Here is a 23,787-nt window from a genome sequence, read left to right on the forward strand (position 1 = left end):
CACGAGCAAAAGAAATGGTAGAGAGGTGATGGTTCAGTGAACACTCTTGCCTCTGAATTCAAAGGTGTGGAATTCAAGCCCCATTACAGACCTGAACACGATAATCTGGGCTGACATTTCAGTGCAATTAAGAGAGTCCTGCATTGGTGCAGTTGCTATTGTCAGGAAGAGATATTAACGTATATAATGTTATTGGGAATTATTTATTTAAATAGAGGTTTAGTCTGTGTGTGTGTTAATTGGATTAAAGCCAGCTAGTCTGGGTGCTTTGATGTAGAGTAGTTTTGAGATGTAAACAGTAGGTAGAGGGGACATTTGCACTTTGTTGAATAAAGCATTCAAGAATGGGGGTGAAATCTTTCACCTAGCTAGGAGACACCAAGCAATGTTTATATTAGTAATAAAATTGGTACTATGAAAGGGGCTTTATTGTTAAAAGAGGTGGAGTTCAAAGGGCCTGGTGATGCAATGAGAATTTGCATTCAAAAGGGACGGCTAGGTATAACCTGAGAGGAGTTTGTGTGTGCAGGTCAGAGGCATGTAAGACCTAAGCAGCTGTAAGCCTACAACTGTCTGCAAAGGAACCAAATTGAAAGGAACTTCATTTTGAATTGTAAGGTGAAAATGCTTTGCCTGATACCTGGTTAAGTTTATTGGTTATTGTTGCCTTAGTGGAGATTCATTTGGGAATTTGTTAAAAGTTATGATAGTAATTTGTAGCCATGTGTATGTGTTTAATTTGTTGTAAATTAATAAATGTTTCATTTAGTTTAATATAAAAACCTCTCGAGAACTGGTGGTCTTATTCCTGAAGTTAGAGCTGCAATGCAAAACATACCAATTGAAAATATAGGTTATGACAGTTGTTTAAAGTTTCCCTCTGGGATTTTAAATAACTCAGCCTCTACAAATTGCTGTGTCATAACACTATCTTTCAGAGAATATTCAAACTAATCCCCTGTCTACCTGCCTAGATAGGCATAAATGCCCTATTTCAAGAAGAGCAGAAAGTTCTCCTGGTGTCCTAGCCAACATTCACCCCTCGACCAATATCACCAGAAGAGATTGTCTGGTCATAATCTCTTTTTGTTTTTGGGGCCTTTCTGTGTGAAAATTAGTTCCCATATCTGCCAATAATACAGTTGCAACTGTAATTCAAAAATAATGTGTTGGTTATGAAGCACTTTAGAATGTCCTGAATATGTGAAAGTTACCATATAAATGTAAGTTCTTTCTTCTATCTGACAGAAAAGTATACCAGATGAACCCCTATCAGAAGTGAATTCACAATGCCTGGATTGAGAAGTAAAAGTGCTGTATTCCAGCAGACTGTTCTTCTTCCATTCTTTTCTGAATTATAATCTTGGAATTAGTCATCTCCAGTAATGAAGCTGTAATTTTCTACATAGCTACCCTAGTTGTATTGGACCAAGCAATGCAAGAGTTGATCATCAATTTGAGGGGTGCAGCTATGGCTACACTAACTCTCTTGCCTTGCTATTCAGTGGAGTAAAGCAATGATGCATGTATGGACCCTGAAACACACTGCAGAACACTGAGTACCATTCTATATTGCTGGAAAATATAGGAGTCAGTTCTTTAATCCCATTAGCATTGATTGGCAATGCAGCAATTCATCTGAGATTTTCCTAAGATTTTTTATAATGGTTGGATTCCTATTGCAACTCATTCATGGTGCAAGAGTATCTTTTTCAAGTCAATGTCAAACTGCAGATTGCTAAAAACAATGGTGGCATCATACTAGTTTGGTGTAATGGATATGTCATCCTAGCCCCAATGTGCATTAGGCTATTTTGTTTGGACATGAGTAATGCTGCAAAGTTTACAACTCCTCAAATCTCAAAGCATGCCAAGGGCTTTGCAAAACCAGCATTGAGGCACCTTGATTATTCAGAATCAGCCTATTAGAAACTACTTACATTTATGCCTCCATGGCCTTACCCCTCCTTAACTCTCTAATCCCCTCCAGCCCCACAACCCTCTGAGATATCTGCCCTCCCCTAATTCTGGCCTCTTGTACATCTTCAATAATATTTACTCCACATTGGGTGGCCATGCCTTCAGTTGCCAAGGCCCCAAGCTCTGCAATTCCCTCCCTACATCTCTCCAACTATCTATATCAGCCATTGGTTGGGGAATCTACATAGGCAAATGTTTAACTACCTCATCCAGTGCTTTTAAAAATGTTCAAGGTGCTGCGAAGCATTCTTCTTCTTCAGAAGAAGAAGCTATTGACTATGGTGTGTTCACTTCTCCTGTAGCTGCTGTTTTCTTTGTCCCCCAAGTGATAATTACAATTTTAAGGGCAGAATTTTACCGTTGGCGTGTGAGATTGGCAGGGGCGGTTGGGAATTGGACCGCCGCTCGCGATTTTACACGGGTGGGCCAAGTAAGGCCCGTCCAACACGATACGCGGCCTGGAATGCACCAAGGGGCGGGCGGGGGCATGATGTCCGCCGGGTCCAATGGCGACCCAGCGGCTGATTCCAATGCGGCCTCAACAGCCACTGGAAAGAGGCCACCGAGGGATGTGGAAGTGTTGCCAATGGAGAGCGTAGCGGGTGGACAGGGCAGGTCGGCAGGGCAGTGAGCCCCGCGTTTTTCGGACGAGTACCTTGGAGCCCTCCTGGAGGAGATGGCACCCAGGAGAGAAACCCCCCTCCCCAGGGACCGGAGGAGACCCCCTGCCCCCCCCCCCCACCATACCTCACCAAAAAGGCCTGGGAGGAGGTGGCATCCAGGGTCAGTAGCCACGACGTGGTGAGGTGTGCATGGGTCCAGTGCCATAAGCGCTTCAATGATCAAGGTGTACAAGATTATGAGGGACATGGACAGGGTGGATAGGGGCAGCTGTTCCCCTTAGTTGAAGGGTTAGTCACGAGGAGGCATAAGTTCAAGGTGAGAGGCAGGAGGTTTAGTGGGGATGTGAGGAAAAACTTCTTTACCCAGAGGGTGGTGAGGGTCTGGAATGCGCTGCCTGGGAGGGTGTTGGAGGCGGGTTGCCTCACATCCTTTAAAAAGTACCTGTATGAGCACTTGGCACATCATAACATTCAAGGCTATGGGCCATGTGCTGGTAAATGGGATTAGGTAGATAGGTCAGGTGTTTCTCACGTGTCGGTGAAGACTCGATGGGCTGAAGGGCCTCTTCTGCACTGTGTTTCTGTGATCGGGAAGGGTGTGTACTGTGTTGGCATGGGTCACTTCGCAGAACAGTTAAGAGCTGCGTATCTGCCCATGGACCTCCGAAGTGTTAGAGCGTGAGTGCAAAATATCAGTAAGGCAGGAGCTGGCCAAGTGAGTGAGCCCTGGCTGCTTGGACTGAGTGCCTTGCGGCTCCAGGGTCACTAATCGGGTGAGCCCCTGCGAGGCGTTCCTCAGGTGGGGATTGCCATGGTGCAATGGCAATGCAGGTAGAGAGTGGACTAATCAATGCTCCTCTGACCTTTCAGGAAAGAACATCCCATAACAATGCTGAGAGGTCGTGGACTGGTGGGGGACCCCCACACCACCTCATCCTCTCGTGATACGAACAGGAGACCCTGGAGTTGGAGAGGCGCCATGCACCTGGCCAAGCGGCTGTGGTGAGGTTGGGGTGCCAGAGGAAGGTAAGAGTGCAGTGCACTGAGGTGAGAATGTTGGTTATTGCTACTATTCCAGTGTAGTCTCTATATTGATGTGAGCTTGGAGCCTGCAATCCCCATTGATAATCGAAAGATGAGGGCACCATGATACAAATCTCTGTTTCCTCAGGGTGCCAGGCATGCATAGTGACAGTTTCATGACTTAATCCAATGACATGACCTTCTTCTCCCTTTTAGGCTCACAAGCGGCCCTTCATTATGAGGAGCCTGAAGGCCCACCCCGACCTCTGAGGACCACCATGCTCACCACGCACCTGCATCACACCCTCTCTGTCAAGTAGATACCAGTGCAGACATCACCTCAGTGGGCAGTCGGAGGACGGCTGGGGACCAGGACAATGCTCAGTCGGTGGCTGATGATGGGCCTCTGGAGTTGTCCCTGAGGCGGCAGATGCTGGAAGTCCAGCAGGGTGTGCGGGAGGATCTGGCAGAGATACATGAGGGAATGCATGCCATGGTGTCCGTTGTGGAGGAGTCCATGTGGAGCATAAGCACTGCATTGAACCCCATGGCCGAGCGCAATGCCTACTGTATGGACAGAGTGGCGACTGTCATGGAGAGGCTCCTCAGGGACTTAATCAGAGGTTCCTGGGGATGGTCTCTGACCTGCAAGCCCTTACACTGGCAATGACCTCAGCTGGCCAGTGTCAGTGTGGAAGATGGATTGGGCACCCAGTACCTCAGCAAGGTGCTCATCCATCAATGGCGAGCAGGGAGGTCCAAAGCAACCTGACTTTGATGCAAAAGGTGCCTGTCGTCTCTGTGGACTCCTCTCAGGGCGCTCAGGATGATGGCAGCAACTCCTCCGCCCGTGACCGTGGCATCTGATGAGGCTGTGGCGACTGGGGAGATGCCAGCCGTGGCACTGGCCGCTCCCTCCCAGGCAGGGCCAGCACAGGCTCCACGGGCCAGAGGACACCCGCCAAGGTCATCAAGGTAACAAGACAGCAGAATCAGCAGGCTGTCTCCAATGCCGGTGCCAGCGAGGGGGGAGAACCTAGACGTAGCACCCACAGGCAAAAACTTAAAGCACCCTAAGCACAATATGGGTTTATCGTGGGTGATAATTGGTTCCCCCATTTTTCTTCATTTTTAATGGTGTGATGGAAAACACGGGTTCATGTTAATTTCTGCTACTTTTAACATTCACAAGTAAATGATATGTTATTTTGTGCAACTGGCCTCTGTATGCTTCATTTGCTCTGTAGGTGCGGGGTAAGCCATGATGTCCTGTTGGATGAGTGTCTCCTGAAACTTTATTGCAAAGGCACAGAGTGTATGTTGGTGACCAAGGAACTGGTCCTGTCAGGGATCGAGTATGGAACCTGCAGCCCTGGCATGTGCTGGTGGTTCTTATTTGGTAGGCTAGCTGAATGAACGCTGGATCAAAGCATCCCAGGTGTGCCTGCCTCCCTGGAGGTTACCCAGATCAGCGTCCATGCCCTCAGCGTTCTCATGACTGTGCTTGTCCTTGGACTCACTACTGGACTCATCATCTGTTGCCTGAGCAGCTGCGTCAAAATCTTCTTCCTCCACTGGGGCCCCCCTTTCCAGCGCCAGATTGTGGAGATCGCAGCATGCAACTGCTATCAGTGACACACGATCTGGGGGGTATTGCAGTGCGCCCCCGAACAGCCCAGGCATTGGAAGCGCACCTTGAGAAGACCGATTATTCTCTCTACCGCCACCCTTGTGGTGGCGTGGCTCCTGTTGTACCGCTGCTCAGCTTCTGTTCTTGGGTGGTGGAGAGGCGTCATGAGCCACCTTCTGAGGGGATAGCCTTTGTCAGCCAGCAGCCATCCATCCAGCCGGGCTGGAGCACTGAAGAGCCCCGGCACCTGGGAGTGTCTGAGAATGTAAGCGTCATGGGAGCTGCCTGGGTACCTTGCACAGACTTGCAAAATCTGCATCTTGTGATCACACACTATCTGCACGTTCATGGAGTGGAAGCACTTCCTGTTGATGAAGGCTCCTGGCTCACTTGCTGGCGCCTTGATGCCCACATGTGTACAGTCTATTGCACCCTGGACACGGGGGAACCCAGCAATCACTGCGAAGCCTCTGGCTCGCTCTGTCTGGCTGGCCTTGTCCATATAGTAAAGAATGAAAGTTAGTACCCACCTGAACAGAGCTTCTGTCACCAGCTTAATGCAACTGAGGACAGCTGATTGGGAGACTGCACAAAGATCCCCCACTGACTCCTGGAAAGGGCCGGAGGCATAGAAGTTGAGGGCCACTGTGACCTTCAGAGCCACTGGCATGGGGCGTCCACCCACACAGTTGGAGCTGATCTCAAGGCCGACCCTCTGACAGATGGAGGTCACTCTCTCCCGTGAGAGACGGAGCCTCCTTCGATGTTGCACCTCAAGAGGTATTGAGTTAGCTGCATTGCCACCTGTAAACCCTGGCAGCAGGATAGTGACGTCTTCTGCAGCCCCTTCCGCCTTGGACTTTCTGCTGGCCCTCGCCCCTTGTGCCTGCGCCTCTCCTCCCACAGGTCACTCCCCTGGAAGCTGAATAGGGACACCTGGCCTCCTCCCCCTTCTGGCCCTCCCTCCTCAGAGAAGGTGCCACCAACAGAGACCACAATCCCCATTACCAGGGCAAGGGAAGACTGTCTGATACCTGAAAAGCCCCACGTGGCGTGAATCCTCCGGGGGCCTGGAAAACAACAGTTGAGTCCTGAATTGAAGTCTCTGAAATATCTGAATGCAGCTCTGAAGTGAAATGAAGCTGTTCTGTTCACTAAAGCAACCAGCAGCAAGTGAAATCCTAAACTCCTCACTAATCGCTTTGACAAGGCCACTGGATCCCTCTTATCCTGAGGTTTTGCAAATTGTGGCCTGCCCGTTTTGCCCGTGTGACAGCCTAAAAATCGCACAGGCTACATAAAGTCGCAGACAATTGGTGTCTCAAGGACCTTAACTGGCCACTTAATTAATGGCGGGCGCACCTCCGTCTCCATCACGTGCCTGCCTGGGAAAATATCGCGAGATTGCGCGTTGATGTCGGCACACTTGACGACGTCAACATGCTTTATTTAACGCTCGAGCGGGTCGGGTGCGTGCCCGCCTGCCAAGCTAAAAATTCTGCCCTAAGGACTATGTTCATAGTTGATGAACATAAATGGATTGACTTAAAAGAAAGCGAGGTAGGGGGATGGAGAGGTGTAGTGAGGGCTGGCAGATATTGTGATTCCTATCACCTTCACAACCTTATTTGATATCAACAGAGTCAGTGATCCTCTGAATGTTCTCTTGTTCTATATAACTTCCGTATTTGTCATTCATCATGCTATCTCTCCATCTTACAGTCCAGTCTTTTGAAATCAAAATTAATTATATGGTCTCCTACTTTATCTCATTCTTTCCAAGTTCGTGAAATCTCTGGGACTCCTAACCTTGCATAGATTTTTCTCTTGCTAAATATATTGTGTACTTGACCCCCATTTTACTTCTCTTTTTTAGTCTTTCACGGGATGTGGGCGTCACTGTCTAGGCCAGCATTTATTGCCATCCCTAATTGTCCTTGAGAAGGTGGTGGTGAGCTGCCTTCTTGAACCGCTGCAGTCCGCGGTGTAGGCACACCCACAGTGCTGTTAGGAAGGGAATTCCAGGATTTTCACCCGGCGACAGTAAAGGAATGGTGGTATTGTTCCAAGTCAGGATGGTGTGTGGCTTGGAAGGAATCTTGCAGGTGGTGGTGTTCCCATGCATCTGCTGCCCTTGTCCTTCTAGTTGGTAGAGGTCTCGGGTTTGGACGGTGCTGTCGAAGGAGCCTTGATGAGTTTCTCCAGTGCATCTCGTACACACTGCTGCCACTGTGCGTTAGTGGTGGAGGGAGTGGATGTTGAAGGTGGTGGATGGGGTGTCAATCAAGTGGGCTGCTTTGTCCTGGATCATATTGAGTTTTTTGAGTGTTTTTGGAGCTGCACTCATCCAGGCAAGTGGCGAGTATTCCATCACACTCCTGACTTGTGCCTTGTAGGTGGTGGACAAGCTTTGAGGGAGTCAGGAGGTTAATCACTCACTACAGAATTCCCAGCCTCTGACCTGCTCTTGTAACCACAGTATTTATATGGCCGGTCCAGTTCAGTTTCTGGTCATTGGTAACCCCCAGGATGTTGATAATGGGGGATTCAGCAACGGTAATGCCATCGAATGTCAAGGGGATTTGGTTGGATTCTCTCTTGTTGGAAATGGCCGTTGCCTGACACTTGTGTGGAGCAAATGTTATTTGTCACTCATCAGCCCAAGGTAGTGTGGTGCCCTATGGGCCTTGGACACTCATCTTGATTTCTCATTATAAAAAGACATCTAACAAAATCACCTTGGAGCTAGCTGTCAGGAAGCATAACTGGCACATACTTACTCCCTGTCTGACTGTCACTCTTAAAGGGAACATTACCCTGTGTTTGTTCAGGCCTTTCACTATCCAAAGGGTGTAACTTAGTACAAACTCACATCCTATCATACCATTCTTCATACACTGCCATGCTATGCCATCAGATTACCCTTTAAGCTTTTTTCATTTTCCTCTTAGCCCTTCCCACCTGACAAAGATGCAAAATGTAATTGACTGCAAACAAAAAAAAAAGAAAAGCTGATGTAATAATAATATTCTGACACACATTGCCCAGGAAGATTGCAGTTGGGGAATGAATATCCTAGATTTTGTTCCAAGTTGTGACTGCACTCCAAAATGAATTGTAATTACAGAAGTCCAAAGTTCCAATTTCAAAGGCCATTGAATGACGATTCAATGGTTTGGGGAATTACCATTAAGATTGTCCGTACGTAAATGTTCGATTACACAAGTAGCTAAAGCCTATCCCTATTTCATAGTCTTTGCACGGTAGTGCAAATCTGATCATTTGACATTGTGTTCAGACCTGACCTGAATGCACTTTGAATTGATTATTTCAAGGCCTTTATCAAATGTAAACTTGCCAGGTACATATTTTACTAATAAAGATCCTTGAAAGTTCATTGTTTGAACAGTTTTTTTCTGTGAGTTTTGCCAAGGAAGTGATCATTTTAACATTCATCGGAGACCATAGCCCTAATTCAAATTGGAGCTTGAGTGCTGAATGTGGAGTGGGCAGGAGAGTGAAGGGGCAGTGAACCAACTAGCAAGCTTGCATTCCTGCACCATGTGAGAGCTGGAGAGATTTTAATTCCCAGATGTTATTTCCATGTCTAAAGTGAGCCACCCATCCAGACTTGATGTGAATTGTTAAGTGGTCAGTGGGCAAGAGTGGGATTTCAGGCAGCAGAGGCTGGCACAGGGAACGTTCCAGGCGTGAAGGTAAACAGTTAAGCGTTAGGTCAAGGAGGCATAGTTGTGGGCAGGGGAAGTGGTGGCAGCTTGGGGCATGGGAGGCACAGGCCAAGAGCTGCATTCTTGCTCCTGTGACCCATAAGTAAACCATTTTTAAAAATTTGAAACACCTTCCTGGGCCTCTTCTGTCAGATTTCTATTGTGGCTCTAGGGCCTGTGAGTTTAAAGGGCATTGGGACCAATATATATACTTATGAAACCTTGCTGGCAGTGATGAGACACCTTCTGAAACCTATGAGTTAAATTGGGGGTGGGCAGGAGTGCAGCATGAATGGGGAGGTAAGTAATCTGCTTTATTTTAACCCCCTTGAATCGTTCTCTTTGTGCATAAGGGCTTAGTTGCATGCAATAGCCTAAGGCAGTCTATCCTTCTCCTCAAATTGTTCTGGTCAGGAATTCATGACTCGAGGCTTAAAAATCCAATCTGCCAATTGAGTTCCAGTGATGAGTTTCATTAGCTCCTACCTGGGCTACTGGTGAAGATGTTACAATTCAATGACCAGGAAACATTGGTGCGATGCTGTTAATATTGATCATCTTTATCAATCATATGACTGGATGTTTGCATCTCAATGTTGACTGACCTTCAAATGTGCCCGTGGTAGATTGGGGCTTGACTAGCTGCTGGTGGGACCCATGTGTGCTAACTTATAGCAAAGCATCATACTTTAATGGGGATCAGGAAGGGGAAGAGTGATGGAAACCCTCTGCTTCTCTTTGCTCAAGATAAATCTACCTCTTTGACGCAGTCACCTGCCCTAATACATGGCTTAGTGTCAAATTTTGTTTGATAGCATTCCTACAAAGCACATTGAGACTTTTTTTCTATGTTCAAGTCACTAAATCAATGCAAGCTATTATTGTTGTTGTTGCAAAGCTTTTGCTAAGGCCATGTCTGTTGAATTAAAAATTTGCATTATGTCATTAAATACACAGAGGAGATATTTACCCTCGTTGGGTGGGCTCGGCAGGGCGGGCAGGAGCGGTCGGGAAGCTGACTGCCGCCTGTGATTGGGTCGGAACTACTATTCCAAACTGGAGGGCCAATTAAGACCAGCCCAGCGTGAAACACGTGCTGCAGCGCTCAGCGCTGACTGTATACGGGGTGGGGGTGGAGGAGGGCGAGCACACAACTTCGCTCATGTGTGCGAGTGCACACTGGAAAAACTCCCTGAGGCACAGAGCTGCCTCCGGGAGATGAAGAGTATAACAATTAAAATTTTAAATTGTTAACCAACATGTCCCCTCATGTGGCTCTGTCACATGAGCAGGGACGTGTTATTAATGAAATGTTTACATTTTTTAATAGCTGTTAGAAACCTCATCCCGCCCGTGGATGAGGTTTCCTAAAAAAAAATCCAAAGGCCGCTTGGCCTTTTTAGCGGCCTGTCAACTGTAAGGTTGGATAGGCAGCGAAAAGTTTCTTTTGATTATGCCTTTAATGACCTTAATAGGCTTTTTAATTGTCGGCGGGTGCACTGCCGACACCCGTGCGTGCCCGCCGACCGAAATATCGTGTGAAAATGCGATGACGTTGGAACGTTCGCCCAAAGTTATTGCGCGTCATTTTACGCTTGTTTGGGACCATTGCGCGCTCACCCAACGAGCGTAATATTCTGGCCATAGAAACATTCCAAGAAGCTGTTATAGACTTAAATTAAAGATTAATTAAAACATAAAAAATTACTTTGTGACATGTAATTAAAGATTTATTAAAACATCTTTGAAGAATTACTCATATCTCAACTTGGTTCTTTTAAGTTTTTTTAAATTAAATGTAAATTGACAGGCATCTACTTAACTAAAAGAAATCTTCCATAATTCATTACTTGAATGCTTTTTCTGTATAATTTTGCCAAAGAAGTTGTCAATTTATACAATACTTGATGACTATGTGCCTTCATGGCCAAAGGCAGCGAAATTGCTTCAATTGTTGTGGTCAGACACTTGTGAATGTACGTTTATCCACTAATGGGAAAGCAGAGCTGAGAACAGAGCTTTCTGAACTGCCAGGGCCAAAAAAATTATAAATAGACAAACCCAACGCTGTAAAAATGATAACGGAGATAGAAATTGGGGTGGGCAGTTCTACTGCAGGAAGGCTTCAGAGGCCAGATAATCAGGGCTTACAGGCCAGGATTTCCTGAGCAATTGCTTTGATTTTCCTCCCCTCTCCTTCTGCTTGGATACTGGCCAGGCAGTGTGCGGCTGAAGCACACTCTACTTGACATGGCCTGAACCTGCCCAGGCCTCCAGCTTCAGGCCCAGGCCAATTATTCCCAAGGTGTAGCTGCTCTTGCCAAAGACCTGCATTCACAATTTCAGTGTCAATGGCCATTGGCTCCAGGTATTATAGCTGCTATCTTGCCCAGAGGATCCATTTTGGGGCGAAAAAAAGGTTTCACTTACCTTTTAAGTCTCCCCTGCCCTTCCTGCCAATAAGATCCTCTGATTTGGTGAAGAGGCATGAGGTCTATTTTACGAAACTGGTAATTGTAGGATTTTCTGTCTCATGGTGGATTCCACTTGAATGGGAGCTGAAGAGGGTGCAAAAACAAACAGATCTGGAGGTATTTGTGCACAAAATGTTGAAGGTGGAAGGCCAAGAGAAACACAGCAAACAAAATTTGAGATCCTGACATAGAGCCAGGACAAAAGCCAGCAAGCTCCCACAATAGAAATGTGATAGTAACCAGATCAGTTTTTGAGATGATAATGATAAATATTGGCTAGGGCACTAAGTCTCCCCTGCTCTTTGTTGAAAAAGCGCCATTGATCTTCCATGTCCTCCTAAGACAGCAGGAAAGGCCTCAGTTTAACATCTCATCCAAAAGACATTACCCTATGCAGCACTCCCTCAGCACTCAACTGGCGTGTCAGTGTGGAGTGGGACTTAAACACGCAACCTCCTGACTCAAAGGTGAGAATACTACCCACTAAACTACAGCTGACAATTCACTAAGTCTTCTAATCTACACTCTTGTTTCAGTCTTGTTAATTTTAAACTTGCAGTCTCTAATATCTGACCTCACTGCCCAAATCGTCTTTTTACTTCAACAGCAACAGCAACTTGTAATTATATAAAGCCTTCAATGTAATAAGCTTTACAAATTGTTATCAAACAAAATTTGATGCTGAAGCGTATAAGGAGATATTAGGCAAGATGACCAAAAATGTAGTCAAAAGAGGTAGGTTTTAAGGAGTGTCTTAATGGAGGAAAGCGAGGTAGTGAGACAGAGAAATTTAGAGAGAAATTCCATAGCTTAGGACTTTTCACCATTTTACAGATCTGGATTATGCTTCTTTGCAGCTTTCTTCCCTTAGTGGCAACAAGTTCAACTCCTATTAGTTTATTCCTGTTAACTGTGAGATCCACACCCTATAATTACCCGATTTACTTTTCTTTGAACTCACTCCAACCTATCAATGACCGAGCACTACAGAGGATAATGGCTAACTGTAAATAAATTACAAGGTAATAATCCTATCAAGCCATTTCAATTAATCATCTCTAAATATCACTTGAAGTCCACAATTAGATTGATGGTTCAAATTTATTTTAGGATATTGCCTTTCATTTTAACATACCATAGTGAGCTTTGATTTAAAGTTTCTTTATATTACTTTTGTTTGATATTTAAGTATTCTGATATTGTTTGAAGATGGAGGCAATGCATGATATGAAACAAAGAGTGCCGTCAATTTTATGAGATTGAACCAGAATGCACTTTGTATGCTGTAACTGCACTTAGAGTATGGAAGTTTTTTTTAGAAAAGTAGATTAATGGAGTATTTATTTCCCAGCATATACATGACTGCTCCACTGGCCTCTCCTGCTTTAGTATAATACTCAAAGCAAGATTTCCCATTGAAGTGGATGGATAAATTTATTTTTGCCATTGAGCATTTATCAGCTTTTGCATTTAGCATTGAGCATTTTAATTGGTGTGCATTTCTGCGTGATTCCAAACACTTCACTTTGCAGGCAAGCTTTTCCTGAAATTGTATGAATTGCTGCAACATGAAAAGTTGCAGTTAGCAAAGTTTTGAGGATGGAAATCTGTGAAAGTGTTTCAATTATTTTGCATGAATTAGATAAGGAGGAGAATCTCAGGGGACAACACCTTCAGGTGCCTCGAGCAATATGTGCAAATCCCTTTATTTCTCTTTTTTAAACCTTATTTTACATTAAATTCACCACTTTTTCTGCAGTCCAATTGTTCAATCTGATTGGTTAAGGGCTACACAGTTTCTTGCCCTGTTCACCAGGTACCATAAGAACATAAGGAGCAGGTGTAGACCACATAGCCCATCAAGCCTGCTTTGCCATTCAATACGATCATGGCTGATCTTGGACTTCAACTCCATTTTCCCGCCCACTCCCCATCCTTAATTCCCTGAGAGACCAAAAATCTGTCTATTCCAGCCTTAGTTGTATTCAGTGATGGAGCATCCACAATCCTTTGGAGTAGAGAATTCCAAAGATTCCTAACCTTTTGAGTGAAGTAATTTCTCCATCTTAGTCCTGAATGATCGGCCCCTTATCCTGAGACTGTGCCCCCGTGTTTTCAATTCTCCAACCAATGGAAATGATTTCTCAGTATCCATCCTATCGAGCCTCTTCAAAATTTAGTAGGCTTCAATGAGGCCATCTCTCATTCTTCTAAACTTCAGAGAATATGGACCCAATTTACTCAGCTTCTCATCATAGGACAACGTCCTCATCCCAGGTACCAATTTAGTGAACTTTCACTGTACCGTCTCCAACGCAAGTATATCCTTCCTTAAATGTGGAGACCAAAACTGCACACACTACTCCGGATGCAGTCTCACCAAAAGCCTGTACAACCGTAGCAGGTCACATTTCCCTCACCACAACATTATCACCTTGCACTTTCAGCAACTTGTCCTGCAAAAGTTTTTAAAAACTGAAATGTGTAAGGGCAACTCAAATATCAAATGCCATTTGATGCCCTCTCATAGTAAATTATGGCCCCATATATAGTGTGTATACGTGCAAGTGTATAGATTTGTTACCTGACAATGACAAAACAGCGAGTGTAAACAAAATATGCTGGAATTGGTCAGGCAGCATCTGTGGAGGGAGGTGAACTTTTGTCAGAATTGCAAATCAGTTTTAACACCCCAGTGCAGTACTGAAGAGGTGCTGTACTGTTGGAGGTGCCGTCTTTTGCATGAAACATTAAACACTGAGGCTTGTATGCCCTCTCAGGTGGTGTTAAAGATCCTAGGTCTAGGAAAGTTCTCCCCTGTACTCTGGCCAATATTTATCCCTCAATCAACACCACAAAAACAGGCTAACTGGCCATTATCGCATTATAGTTTGTGGGTGTTTGCTGTGTGAAAATTGGCTGCCATATTTCCTGCATTACAACAGTAACTGCACTTTGAAAAGTACTTCCTTGGCTGTAAAGTGCTTTGGAACATTCTGTAGTTGTGTAAGGAACGATATAAATGCAAGTCTTTTTAGGTAAGGGCAGAGGCAGGGGAATGGTGACAGAACAAAAGGGAAGAGTAAAGTAGCAATAATTGTTGAGTGAAAAGGACGGTGACAAGGCTCAAATAAGAGCATTTGAAATGAAAAGACTTAGATAGATATTATGTGTGCCATGGATGGCCAAGGAGACAAATGAGTGGGTGCTTGAGTGTCATGGAAAGTCTGTTACAACCACAAATTACTTAAGGGCATATTGAAAATTTTAAGGAAGACGTGTGTTTTTAAAGAAATACAAGCAAGGACACTGAGCAAAAGATGGCTGATAATGTAAAGTGACCACTCTCTGGAAAAATTCCTATGTGGATTATACTGACAGACCTGGCCTGAGAGAACATGGAATGTTGCACCTGAAAAGCCTTCTTCAAGCAGGGCTACTTGAAAGGGAGGTAGGAAAGATGCAAAAGACTGAACTTTAATTTCCTATGGTTGCAGAGACAAAAAACTCATTACCACGCCTCAGCTGTCATCTTAAATCCATCTCCTGTTGATTCATATCTCAGGATGTGTAAAATGGTTGAAGATCGAGGAAAACAGACTCTGGGTGCAAGACATGGTTTTTTTTCCCTTACAGGAATAAACAGGGAAAATGGGTTTAAAAATTAGCTGTAGAGCAGTGCTAGAGTGCTGTGCGTATGACAGCAACAAGAAGACCAACTAGTCACCCCTGCAGTTGCAAGCGAACATTCTCTCTCTCTCTGTTGCTGGAGGCAAGGCAGCAGAAGCTACTATCAGTAAGGGAATAGGACAACTTCTTCAGCTATCCTTCAGAACCAAGTGTCTCCAAACAAACTACGAAACTAGCAAAATCAGCTCTACTGGAATCACCCAGCTTAATGGTCACAACATATCACCATCTACGCCTCATGGAGCAGCCAAAGACTGCTAATTTGGCCTGGGAAAAAGTATCCATGGGGGAAGGGATACCTTTCAAATTAACCTTATTGCGACCAACTGAGCGGGTTGAATAAAGTGGAGCCAGCTCATTCGTCCTCAAGGGAGAATAACAAAATTGGGGTCTCATTCGGGAAGTTAACGAATTATGGGACCTTGGCTGGGGACTGGTCGTAACACAAGAAAGCTGGTGTTAAGAGGGACGTTTTTGAGGTAGTGATATCAAAAAAGCATACGTATTTTGGACATGTGATGTGAACAGGCGGGAAGTGTCTGGAAAACCCAAGGTGACATAGGTGGATAATATCAGCGCATGGCTGCATGGCCTCACTTATGGGACAAGCAGAGAAGGCAGCAGGGAATAGAAATCAGAGGAGAAAGATTGTTCATACTGCGGCTAATCCTTGGAATGGGGATGGATGAAAGAGATATTCAGCAGGGGAACACTGCTGAGAATCACAGTGCAGAAGAGTCTGCACCAACACGTGAGAAACACCTACCTACCTAATCCCATTTACCAGCACTTGGCACGTCATAACATTCAAGGCTATGGGCCAAGTGCTCCTCTAGGTACTTTTTAAAGGATGTGAGGCAACCCGCCTCCACCGCCCTCCCAGGCAGCACATTCCAGACCGTCACCACCCTCTGGGTAAAAAAGTTTTTCCTCACATCCCCCTAAACCTCCTGCCCCTCACCTTGAACTTGTGTCCCCTCATGACTGACCCTTAAACTAAGGGGAATAGCTGCTCCCTATCCACCCTATCCATGCCCCTCATAATCTTGTACACCTCGATCAGGTCGTCCCTCAGTCTTCTCTGTTCCAACGAAAACAACCCAAGTCTATCCAAACTCTCTTCATAACTTAAATGTTTCATCCCAGGCAACATCCTGGTGAATCTCCTCTGCACCCCCTCCAGTGCAATCACATCCTTCCTATAATGTGGCGACCAGAACTGCACACAGCACTCCAGCTGTGGCCTCACCAAGGTTCTATACAACTCCCAACGTGACCTCCCTACTTTATTTGTAACCTATGCTGGGAAGAGCTGGCACTATATTCGGCCAGGTGAAGCAAGGTCAGTGAGCAGGTGCGTGACCTTTGACCCAGTGATTTTTCAGCTGAGGCAGCAGGGCCCGGGCGAGGGAGCGCGTCACTTCCGCCGCCGGAAGCCGACGTCACTCCATCCGCCGAGGCGACTACGTCACATCCGGCAAGGGCGATCCGCCTTTGGTCGTCGCCAGAAATGGAGGAAAAGGATATGAGTTGACTGTGGGAGGGGGAAGGGGGTGAGGAGAAGCCATTGAGAAGCGGAGGCCTCGCTAACTTACCCACTGAAAGGCGGTTCGCCGTCGGGGCGCGCGCGGGAGGGGGGGGCGACGCTCCGCTTTGGCACCGGGAGATCGCGGGGCGGCCGGGGGGGGGGGAGGGAGGGTTGCCAGGATGAACGGTCTCTCGCTCAGCGAGCTCTGCTGCCTCTTCTGCTGCCCGCCCTGCCCCAGCCGCATTGCCGCCAAGCTGGCCTTCCTGCCCCCCGAGGCCACGTACGCGGCGGTGGCCGACGAGTCGGGCAGCCGCTGGAGCCTGCGCTTCACCGAGCGGGCCGAGTGGCAGTACGGCCAGAGAGAGCTCGACTGCACCGACATCTTCCTCATCCGCACCAGCCGAGGGAACAGGATCGCCTGCATGTTCATCAGATGCTCCCCGAGCGCCAGGTAACCTTGTGACCCCTCTCCTCCCCTCCCTCTCTCCCCCTCTCCCTCTCCTCCCCCTGCGGCCAATCTGCAGCGGAGACTAGTCTCTCGGGCTGAGCATAGACACATAACAGTGGGGACTACCAAGCTGTTTAGAGAGCTGAGCATACAGGACAGCATCAGTCTCCAGGTACAATGTACAGAATAATATGTCAAACTGCAACTCTGGTTGTACGATATTGTGGTAACGTGACACATAACGTTATAAATCTGAACGTACAGAAAAGCATTAATGTAATAGCAGATATAGTGCCAATGTGACCACCGCAATCTGATAAAATGACAAACTGCATCCTGTAGATCACAGTATTACAGTTATATTGTAGGTTTTATTTGCAAATTGACCAGCCATGGTTTGATGTAGAAAATATGTATGTTTTAAGCCCTGTCTCGCAATGGCATGACTTAAGTACTTTGAAAAGATTACAATTATTTTCACCACAAGTACTTGGCAATAGGTGTTTTTCTCACCTCTGTTGAAGGTGTTGATTCCTTGATATGTTGTGGTTCCATGGGCAAGAGTATCTCACCCAAGTGGACATTATTCATAGGAGTGGAATCCATTTTCCCACTCATTAGGGATTTATGGCCAATTGTAATCTCTTAGTCACCATCCTAGCTGAGGTCAGCTACCTAATCACAGACCAACAATCATGCCCGAGACTCCTGGCCTATGTGCTTTAGTTATTCACTGGCTAAATACCATGAGTCACCACAGGGATTCTGCGAACATGAATTCGGGGAAAATTGGCCATTAAAACTTGTTTGCTTCCACTTTCAATAGTGCAATTAAATCAACATAAAATCGTAGCAATAGGAGCTTGTGCTGATAGTGGAAAGTGTTGTCGCCAGGGAACAGTTGGATGATGTAATCTTATCAGGTTGAAACTGATACTGGATTGCACTAGTGTTCAGATTGGTCAATGGCTAGTATTCCACATTAGAAGCTCACATTCTACAGCTGAGTTTGGTGATGTTGCTTTCTGAGGTCTGCTAAGGAATATGTTGCTGTTGCACCTTCAGTGTGGTATAGATGTCTTGATTTAATCATGTTTGAGCCCACCATAGCACTGAATCTGTTGGAGGCAGTCAGTAGCTGCAGTTGTTGCCCTTTGAGCTATCAGGATTTGTTTTAAGTAACTTCCAGCAGAAAATTCCTCCGGGAAGCTCTATCATCCCGTGATCAAAAAATGTTCCTATCATTCAGCCGTTCCAATGAAGCAATTATTGTATGGTAATTGAATCAAGCCTAAACAAATCTATTTTAAGGTTCTGGTCCCCTAAGAGCCCTTAATTAAAAAAAATATAATTACTGACATTTTAAGCACAGATAGGGCAACCTTTTCTGTTGATTCTAAGATGTTAAATTGGTAAGTGCAGTTGACTTAATTGGATGAACTAAGAAACTGTGTCTGTGTTCACTAGTAGCTTTGGTTAGTGTTGTTAAGTCAGTGCTCTTCAAGTATTTACATTGCGCTTTTAATGTAGTAAAATGTCCCAATGTGCCTCACGGGAGAGTTACCAAATAGAATTTGACATAAGCCACATAAGGAAATATTAGGTCAGATAACCAAAATCTTGGCTAAAGAAAAAGGTTTGAGGAGCATCTTAGAGGAAGAAGGCAAGGAAGAGAGATGGAAAGTTGTAGGCAGGGTATTCCAGAGCTAAGGACCCGGAAAGGTGAAAGCATAGCTACCAGTGGTGGAGTGATTAAAATCAGGGGTGCTCAGGAGGCCAGAATTTACTGACAATCACGTGACTCAGGGGTTGACATGCCCTGAAATGGAATAGAAAAGCAAAATGTTGCAAAAGGCTTGAGGTCTGAACTAAAGCCAGGAAATACTGGAACCTTAAGTGCTTCTTGTAGATGGAAGCCCATTTAAAGAATTGACCCTTGTTGTCAGCTATACTGGGGAGAGGGTGCTGTAGTGGTAAAGTCACTGGACTAGTAATCCAGGCTATTGCCATGTAGATAGGGGTTCAAATCCCACCATGGCAGCTGGTGGAATTTAAATTCTGTTAATGAATCTGGACTTCAGATGACCATGAAACCATTGTCACTTGTAAAAAAAAAACCCATCTGGTTCACTAATGTCCTGTAGGGAAGGAAATCTGCCATCCTTACCTGGTCTGGCCTGCACGTAACACCAGAGCCTCAGCAATGTGGTTGACTCTTAACTGCTCCCTGAAATGGTCGAGGAAGCCAGTCAGTTCAAGGGCAGTTAGGATGGGCAACAACTGCTGGCCTTGCCAACAACAACCACATCCCATGAAAGAATAAAGGAATTGGAGAGCACAAGTATCTTGGGGAGGATTCTGTGGCTGGAGAAGATTTGAAAATAAGGAAGAGTATTTCAAATTTGAGAAGTTACTTAACCGGGATACAGTGTAGGTCAGCGACCACAGGGTGACAGGTGAACAGGAGTTTGAGAGAGCTAGGGCAGGGGCAGCAGAGTTTTGGATGACCATTAAGTTTAAGGAGGGAAGAATGTGGGAGGCTGGTCAGGAGTGCATTGGGATAGTCTGGCCTAGAGGTAACAGGAATGGATGAAACTTTCAGCAGCAGACAAGCTGAGGCAGGGACAGAGTCGTGCAATGTTACAAAGGTTGAAGTAGGTGACAATGGTGCAGAAACGTGGCTAGTAGCTCATCTAGGGCTCAGGTATGACACCAAGACTGTGAACAGGGATGTTTTCTGTAGCTATGTTACAGAGTTTGTGGTGACCGAAGACAGCGGCTTCAATCTTCCCAATCTTTAATCGGCGGAAATTTTGGCTCCTTCAGTTCATGATGGCGACAAGCAGTCTGACAATTTTGAGACAGTGAAGGAGCTGAGAGAAGTAGACCTAGTTTTTGTCAGTGCATGTGTGAAACGGACTCTTTTCAAATGATGTTGCCAAGGAGTAGCATGTAGATGAGAACTAGTAAGTCAAGGATTGATCCTTAGGGGACACCAGAAGTAACATTGCAGTGGGAAGGGAAGCTATTGTAGATAATTTTCTGTCCACAACTGCATAGGTAAGAAAGCAGTCCCATCCAGCTGGAAGACAATGGAGAGATTATGGAGGAGGTTTGTATGATTAATCATGTTCAAGGACAAGGCGGGTAGTTTACTTTTGTTAGCGTGACATTGAATGTGATTTGTCATTTTGGTGAAAGTGATTTTAAATACCAATACAGGATTGGAGATCTAAATTGAGGGATTCAAACATGGAGTTCTGGGAAAGCTAGGCATGATTTTGAGAGACAAGTTTTCATGGACTTTAGGGGGGGAAAAGGAGGTTGGAAATTGATTGGTAGTTTGCAAGGACAGAAGAGTCTAGGGGTTTTTTGTGGATTGTGGTGATGACAGATTTTAAGGAGGGGGCAGAGTACCTGAGGAGAGAGAGCCATTGTCCATATCGGCTTACATGGGAGCCAGGAGGGGAAGTCGGGTGTTAAGTAGTTTAATGGGAATAGGGTTGAGGGAGCAGGAGATGGGCTCATGGATAAGACAAGTTTGGAGAGGGCATGAGCAGAGATGGGAAAGAAACTAGAGAAGGATTCAGGGCTGAGGCAGAGCAGAGACTTTACAACAAGAGAGAGAAACAGCAGGGCAGATGGCCTCTATCTTAGTGAGAAAGAAATCCATGAGTTCCTCGCACTGTTGAGAGCTGAGCCTGGAGGAGATGGTGGCGAGGGTTTAAGAAGGTGGTTTACTGTTGAGAAAAGAAGTCAGGGTTACCTTTGCTTTCCAGATGATCCCAGAATGGTGAGCACTTTTGGCAGACAAAAACAGGACCTGATGTGGCCAGACCTGGTGATGAATAACTAAGCCAAAGCCAGCTGTCTGCCATATCCGTTCACATCTGCATCCCTTGGATTTCAGGGAGTGGAGATCAAGGCTGCACTGGGGAATGGGCCGGGTGAGAGTGAGCAATGGTTTTAATGGGAGCTAGGATATCATTGGTTGAGGTGAAGGTGTGGTTGAACAGATTGCCCTCCGTTCACCATGGCATTTCTTCAGCTACCAAAGGCTAGACAGTTGGGATTACAATTGCAATTATAATTTAATTGGAATAGAGTTTTTCCGAGAATGGATACAGAAAGGATTAGTGTTGGGAGGGGGATGTGGGTGGAGAGCAGTCAATCAAATTAACAGAGAAGGCCTGTTTGGTGATTGAAATGATAGAAATTGATAGGCCATGTGAGATGGCGTGGTGGGGTGCAGTGCAGCTATGAATGCAGTGGTAAGTATACATAGAGGAGAAGTTAAGGGAGGATAAGAGGGAAGTGAACCCTGAGGAGTGTGAGCATAACGAATTGAAGTGGAGATTGAAATCACTGAGAATAAGAAGCTGCTAACTCTGTGGAGAGGCCAAGGGAGGCTAGCAGTGAGATGCCTTGGTAAGAAAACGTTTATAGGGTGGGCAGTAGAGGACAAGTGTTATAATTGGAAGATGAGGGGGTAGAATAAGGTGTGATGTTGAAAGTAGGAGGACAGACCAGGTGATTTGATGCCACAGTGGCCTGGATGGGGCAAGTGGTGGAAGGGATAGGTGAGGAACTTTGTTTCGAGGAGAGGTGTGTTCACCCCTCAGCCAGGTTTCAGACATAGTCATATTGATGCAGTTATCTGCAATAAGCTAATGGATGTTGCACTCAAACGAGTGGATATTCTGGAGAGAAATGCAACGTGGGGCTGCGATAGGAGATCTACTGGAAGAATCCAGAGTCAGTGCTGCAAGAAAATTGGCAAAATTAGCCATTAGGATGTGAGCTGAATGGAAAGGTCAGTGAGAATAAGGTGGGCAGTTTGGGTTGCTGCTTGTAAGGAGGCAGTGACAAGCCCTTTGATGTGCCTTTCGGAGGATACCAAGAGAGGGGCAGAGGAAAGTAGGGTTATCTAAGAGGGAGTCAAGCCTGGGATGGAAGCAAGAGAATAGAAAGTTGGGGTGAGTGCTGTAAGTTTGGGTTAGTAATCTGAGGGCAGAGTAGCTGAGAGAGGAGAAATGAAAGGAGGCATGTTGGCAAGAGAGATGTCTAGGAGGAGAAAAGTAAACCTAGGGTGGAAAATGGAGTAACGGGCTCAGAGTGGCAGCCAAAATGCGCACACAAATGGATGCAGGGAAATAGTAATGCAATTTCAACTATATATGTTGATTCAGGTCTCAAACTGTCAGAATCAGGAAATACCTTGGTCTGATCTCTTCAACAGTGTTCACCATTTTAATATAAAAAATGAAATGGACAGATTGATTCTTTTTAACTTATTTTGAAAAGGCATCCTTTGTCTTTTTAATAAGCATTTACAAACCTACTCCTTCATAAAACCTGGTGTCCACCAACAATCAGGCACTGCCAGAATCTAACTGGTAATGATCAACTTGATTTTTGTTAATGTAGTGACCGAAAATGGAAAAGGATTGTTTCAATTAATTGTGGGACTTCATTAATAGGAATGGCCAAACTAAGAATTTCATTTAAGTGGGCACATATAGCCAGATTTGGAGAAGCTATAAGCTATAATTGAGATGTCAGAGTATGGTGTTTTTTTAATATAATTTAACAGAGGTGTTTATCAAAATTCTGAATATGTTGTACATTATTTCACAAGCCCCAAGAAATAGTTGGACTTAATTCAGAGTGAGAATTGAACTGGATTGTATGGTCTTATGTTTACATCACTGATCTCCATTCTTTGACCAGGAAACATGGGTAGGTGGGTTTTTATTGGGTGCATCAAAGCACTACTTGTAATGCATTTATATAGTATTTAAGTCATTATATCTCAAAAGCGCTTTACGAATGTATGACTGTAGAAGTACAACGATTGCAGCAATACCCCACAGACAGCAATAAAATAGATGACCAGTTTAGCTGTTTTCTTGGTAGCAGTTTTGAGGGATCAGTGTTGGCTAGGATGCAGAAAGAACTCCTTGGGAGAGTTATCAATATTGAACGACTAGAGGAAACAACATAAATTGCACATGGTAAACTATTGTATTTTTTAGTTGTCTTAACCAGAAGTTGACTTTGAAAAATATTGGAATGTCATGAATAAGATTCTTGCACTCACTTCCAGAGGATGAACGAATATTTTACGTACTCGTATTCAATTTGTGTTTTACACCGTGTCATTTTTTTGGTCTGGGCGACCTGTGTCCAACTTGAAATCAAGTTGTTGGTTCTCTGCTGCTTGTACTGGAAGCTCTGATTGAAATCTTACTTCTGACCTTTTTAACCTGATACTCGGATCACATTGGAGCTCATGACAGTTGCTGAGAAGATTCTGCAGAGGAAAAACATAAATGGATGTATGAAAGCCTGTATAAATATGCCAGGGATGCTTCACTGCCAGTTTAGAGACACCAACAATTTTTTGGGCAAGTCTGGCCCAATCCAGCAGATGAAATAGCTGCAAGTTTGGTCACAAAGCTGTGCAGTTGAGAATATTTAAATTACTTAATCTATGTGATTATAGCATCATTAATATTTATCTTTTATATATCCCTGCTCAACACCATTCTTAAAAAGTGGAAGTTCACTCAATTCAGTTATGAAGTATTTTTAAATATGCTGTTTGTGTGAGGAAAATGACTCATTCCACCTGTACTGGCCACCCTTTGGCGACTTCTCCAA

The 23,787-nt window shown here is 45.2% G+C and overlaps 1 protein-coding gene across 1 annotated transcript in view; it reads left to right on the top strand.

Annotated features, from left to right (window-relative positions):
* The first annotated feature begins 16,651 nt into the window (after positions 1-16,651).
* Positions 16,652-23,787, top strand: part of LOC144688901 (alpha/beta hydrolase domain-containing protein 17B-like) — a 67,450-nt gene continuing 60,314 nt past the window's right edge. The window contains exon 1 of the mRNA XM_078555924.1: positions 16,652-17,127. Coding sequence (XP_078412050.1) covers positions 16,856-17,127 — 272 coding nt within the window. The 5' untranslated portion in view covers positions 16,652-16,855. The remainder of the gene's footprint in view (positions 17,128-23,787) is intronic.

The sequence above is a fragment of the Cetorhinus maximus genome, chromosome 13 (assembly GCF_964194155.1).
Source record: "Cetorhinus maximus chromosome 13, sCetMax3.hap1.1, whole genome shotgun sequence".
In the NCBI taxonomy this organism is placed as follows: domain Eukaryota; kingdom Metazoa; phylum Chordata; class Chondrichthyes; order Lamniformes; family Cetorhinidae; genus Cetorhinus; species Cetorhinus maximus.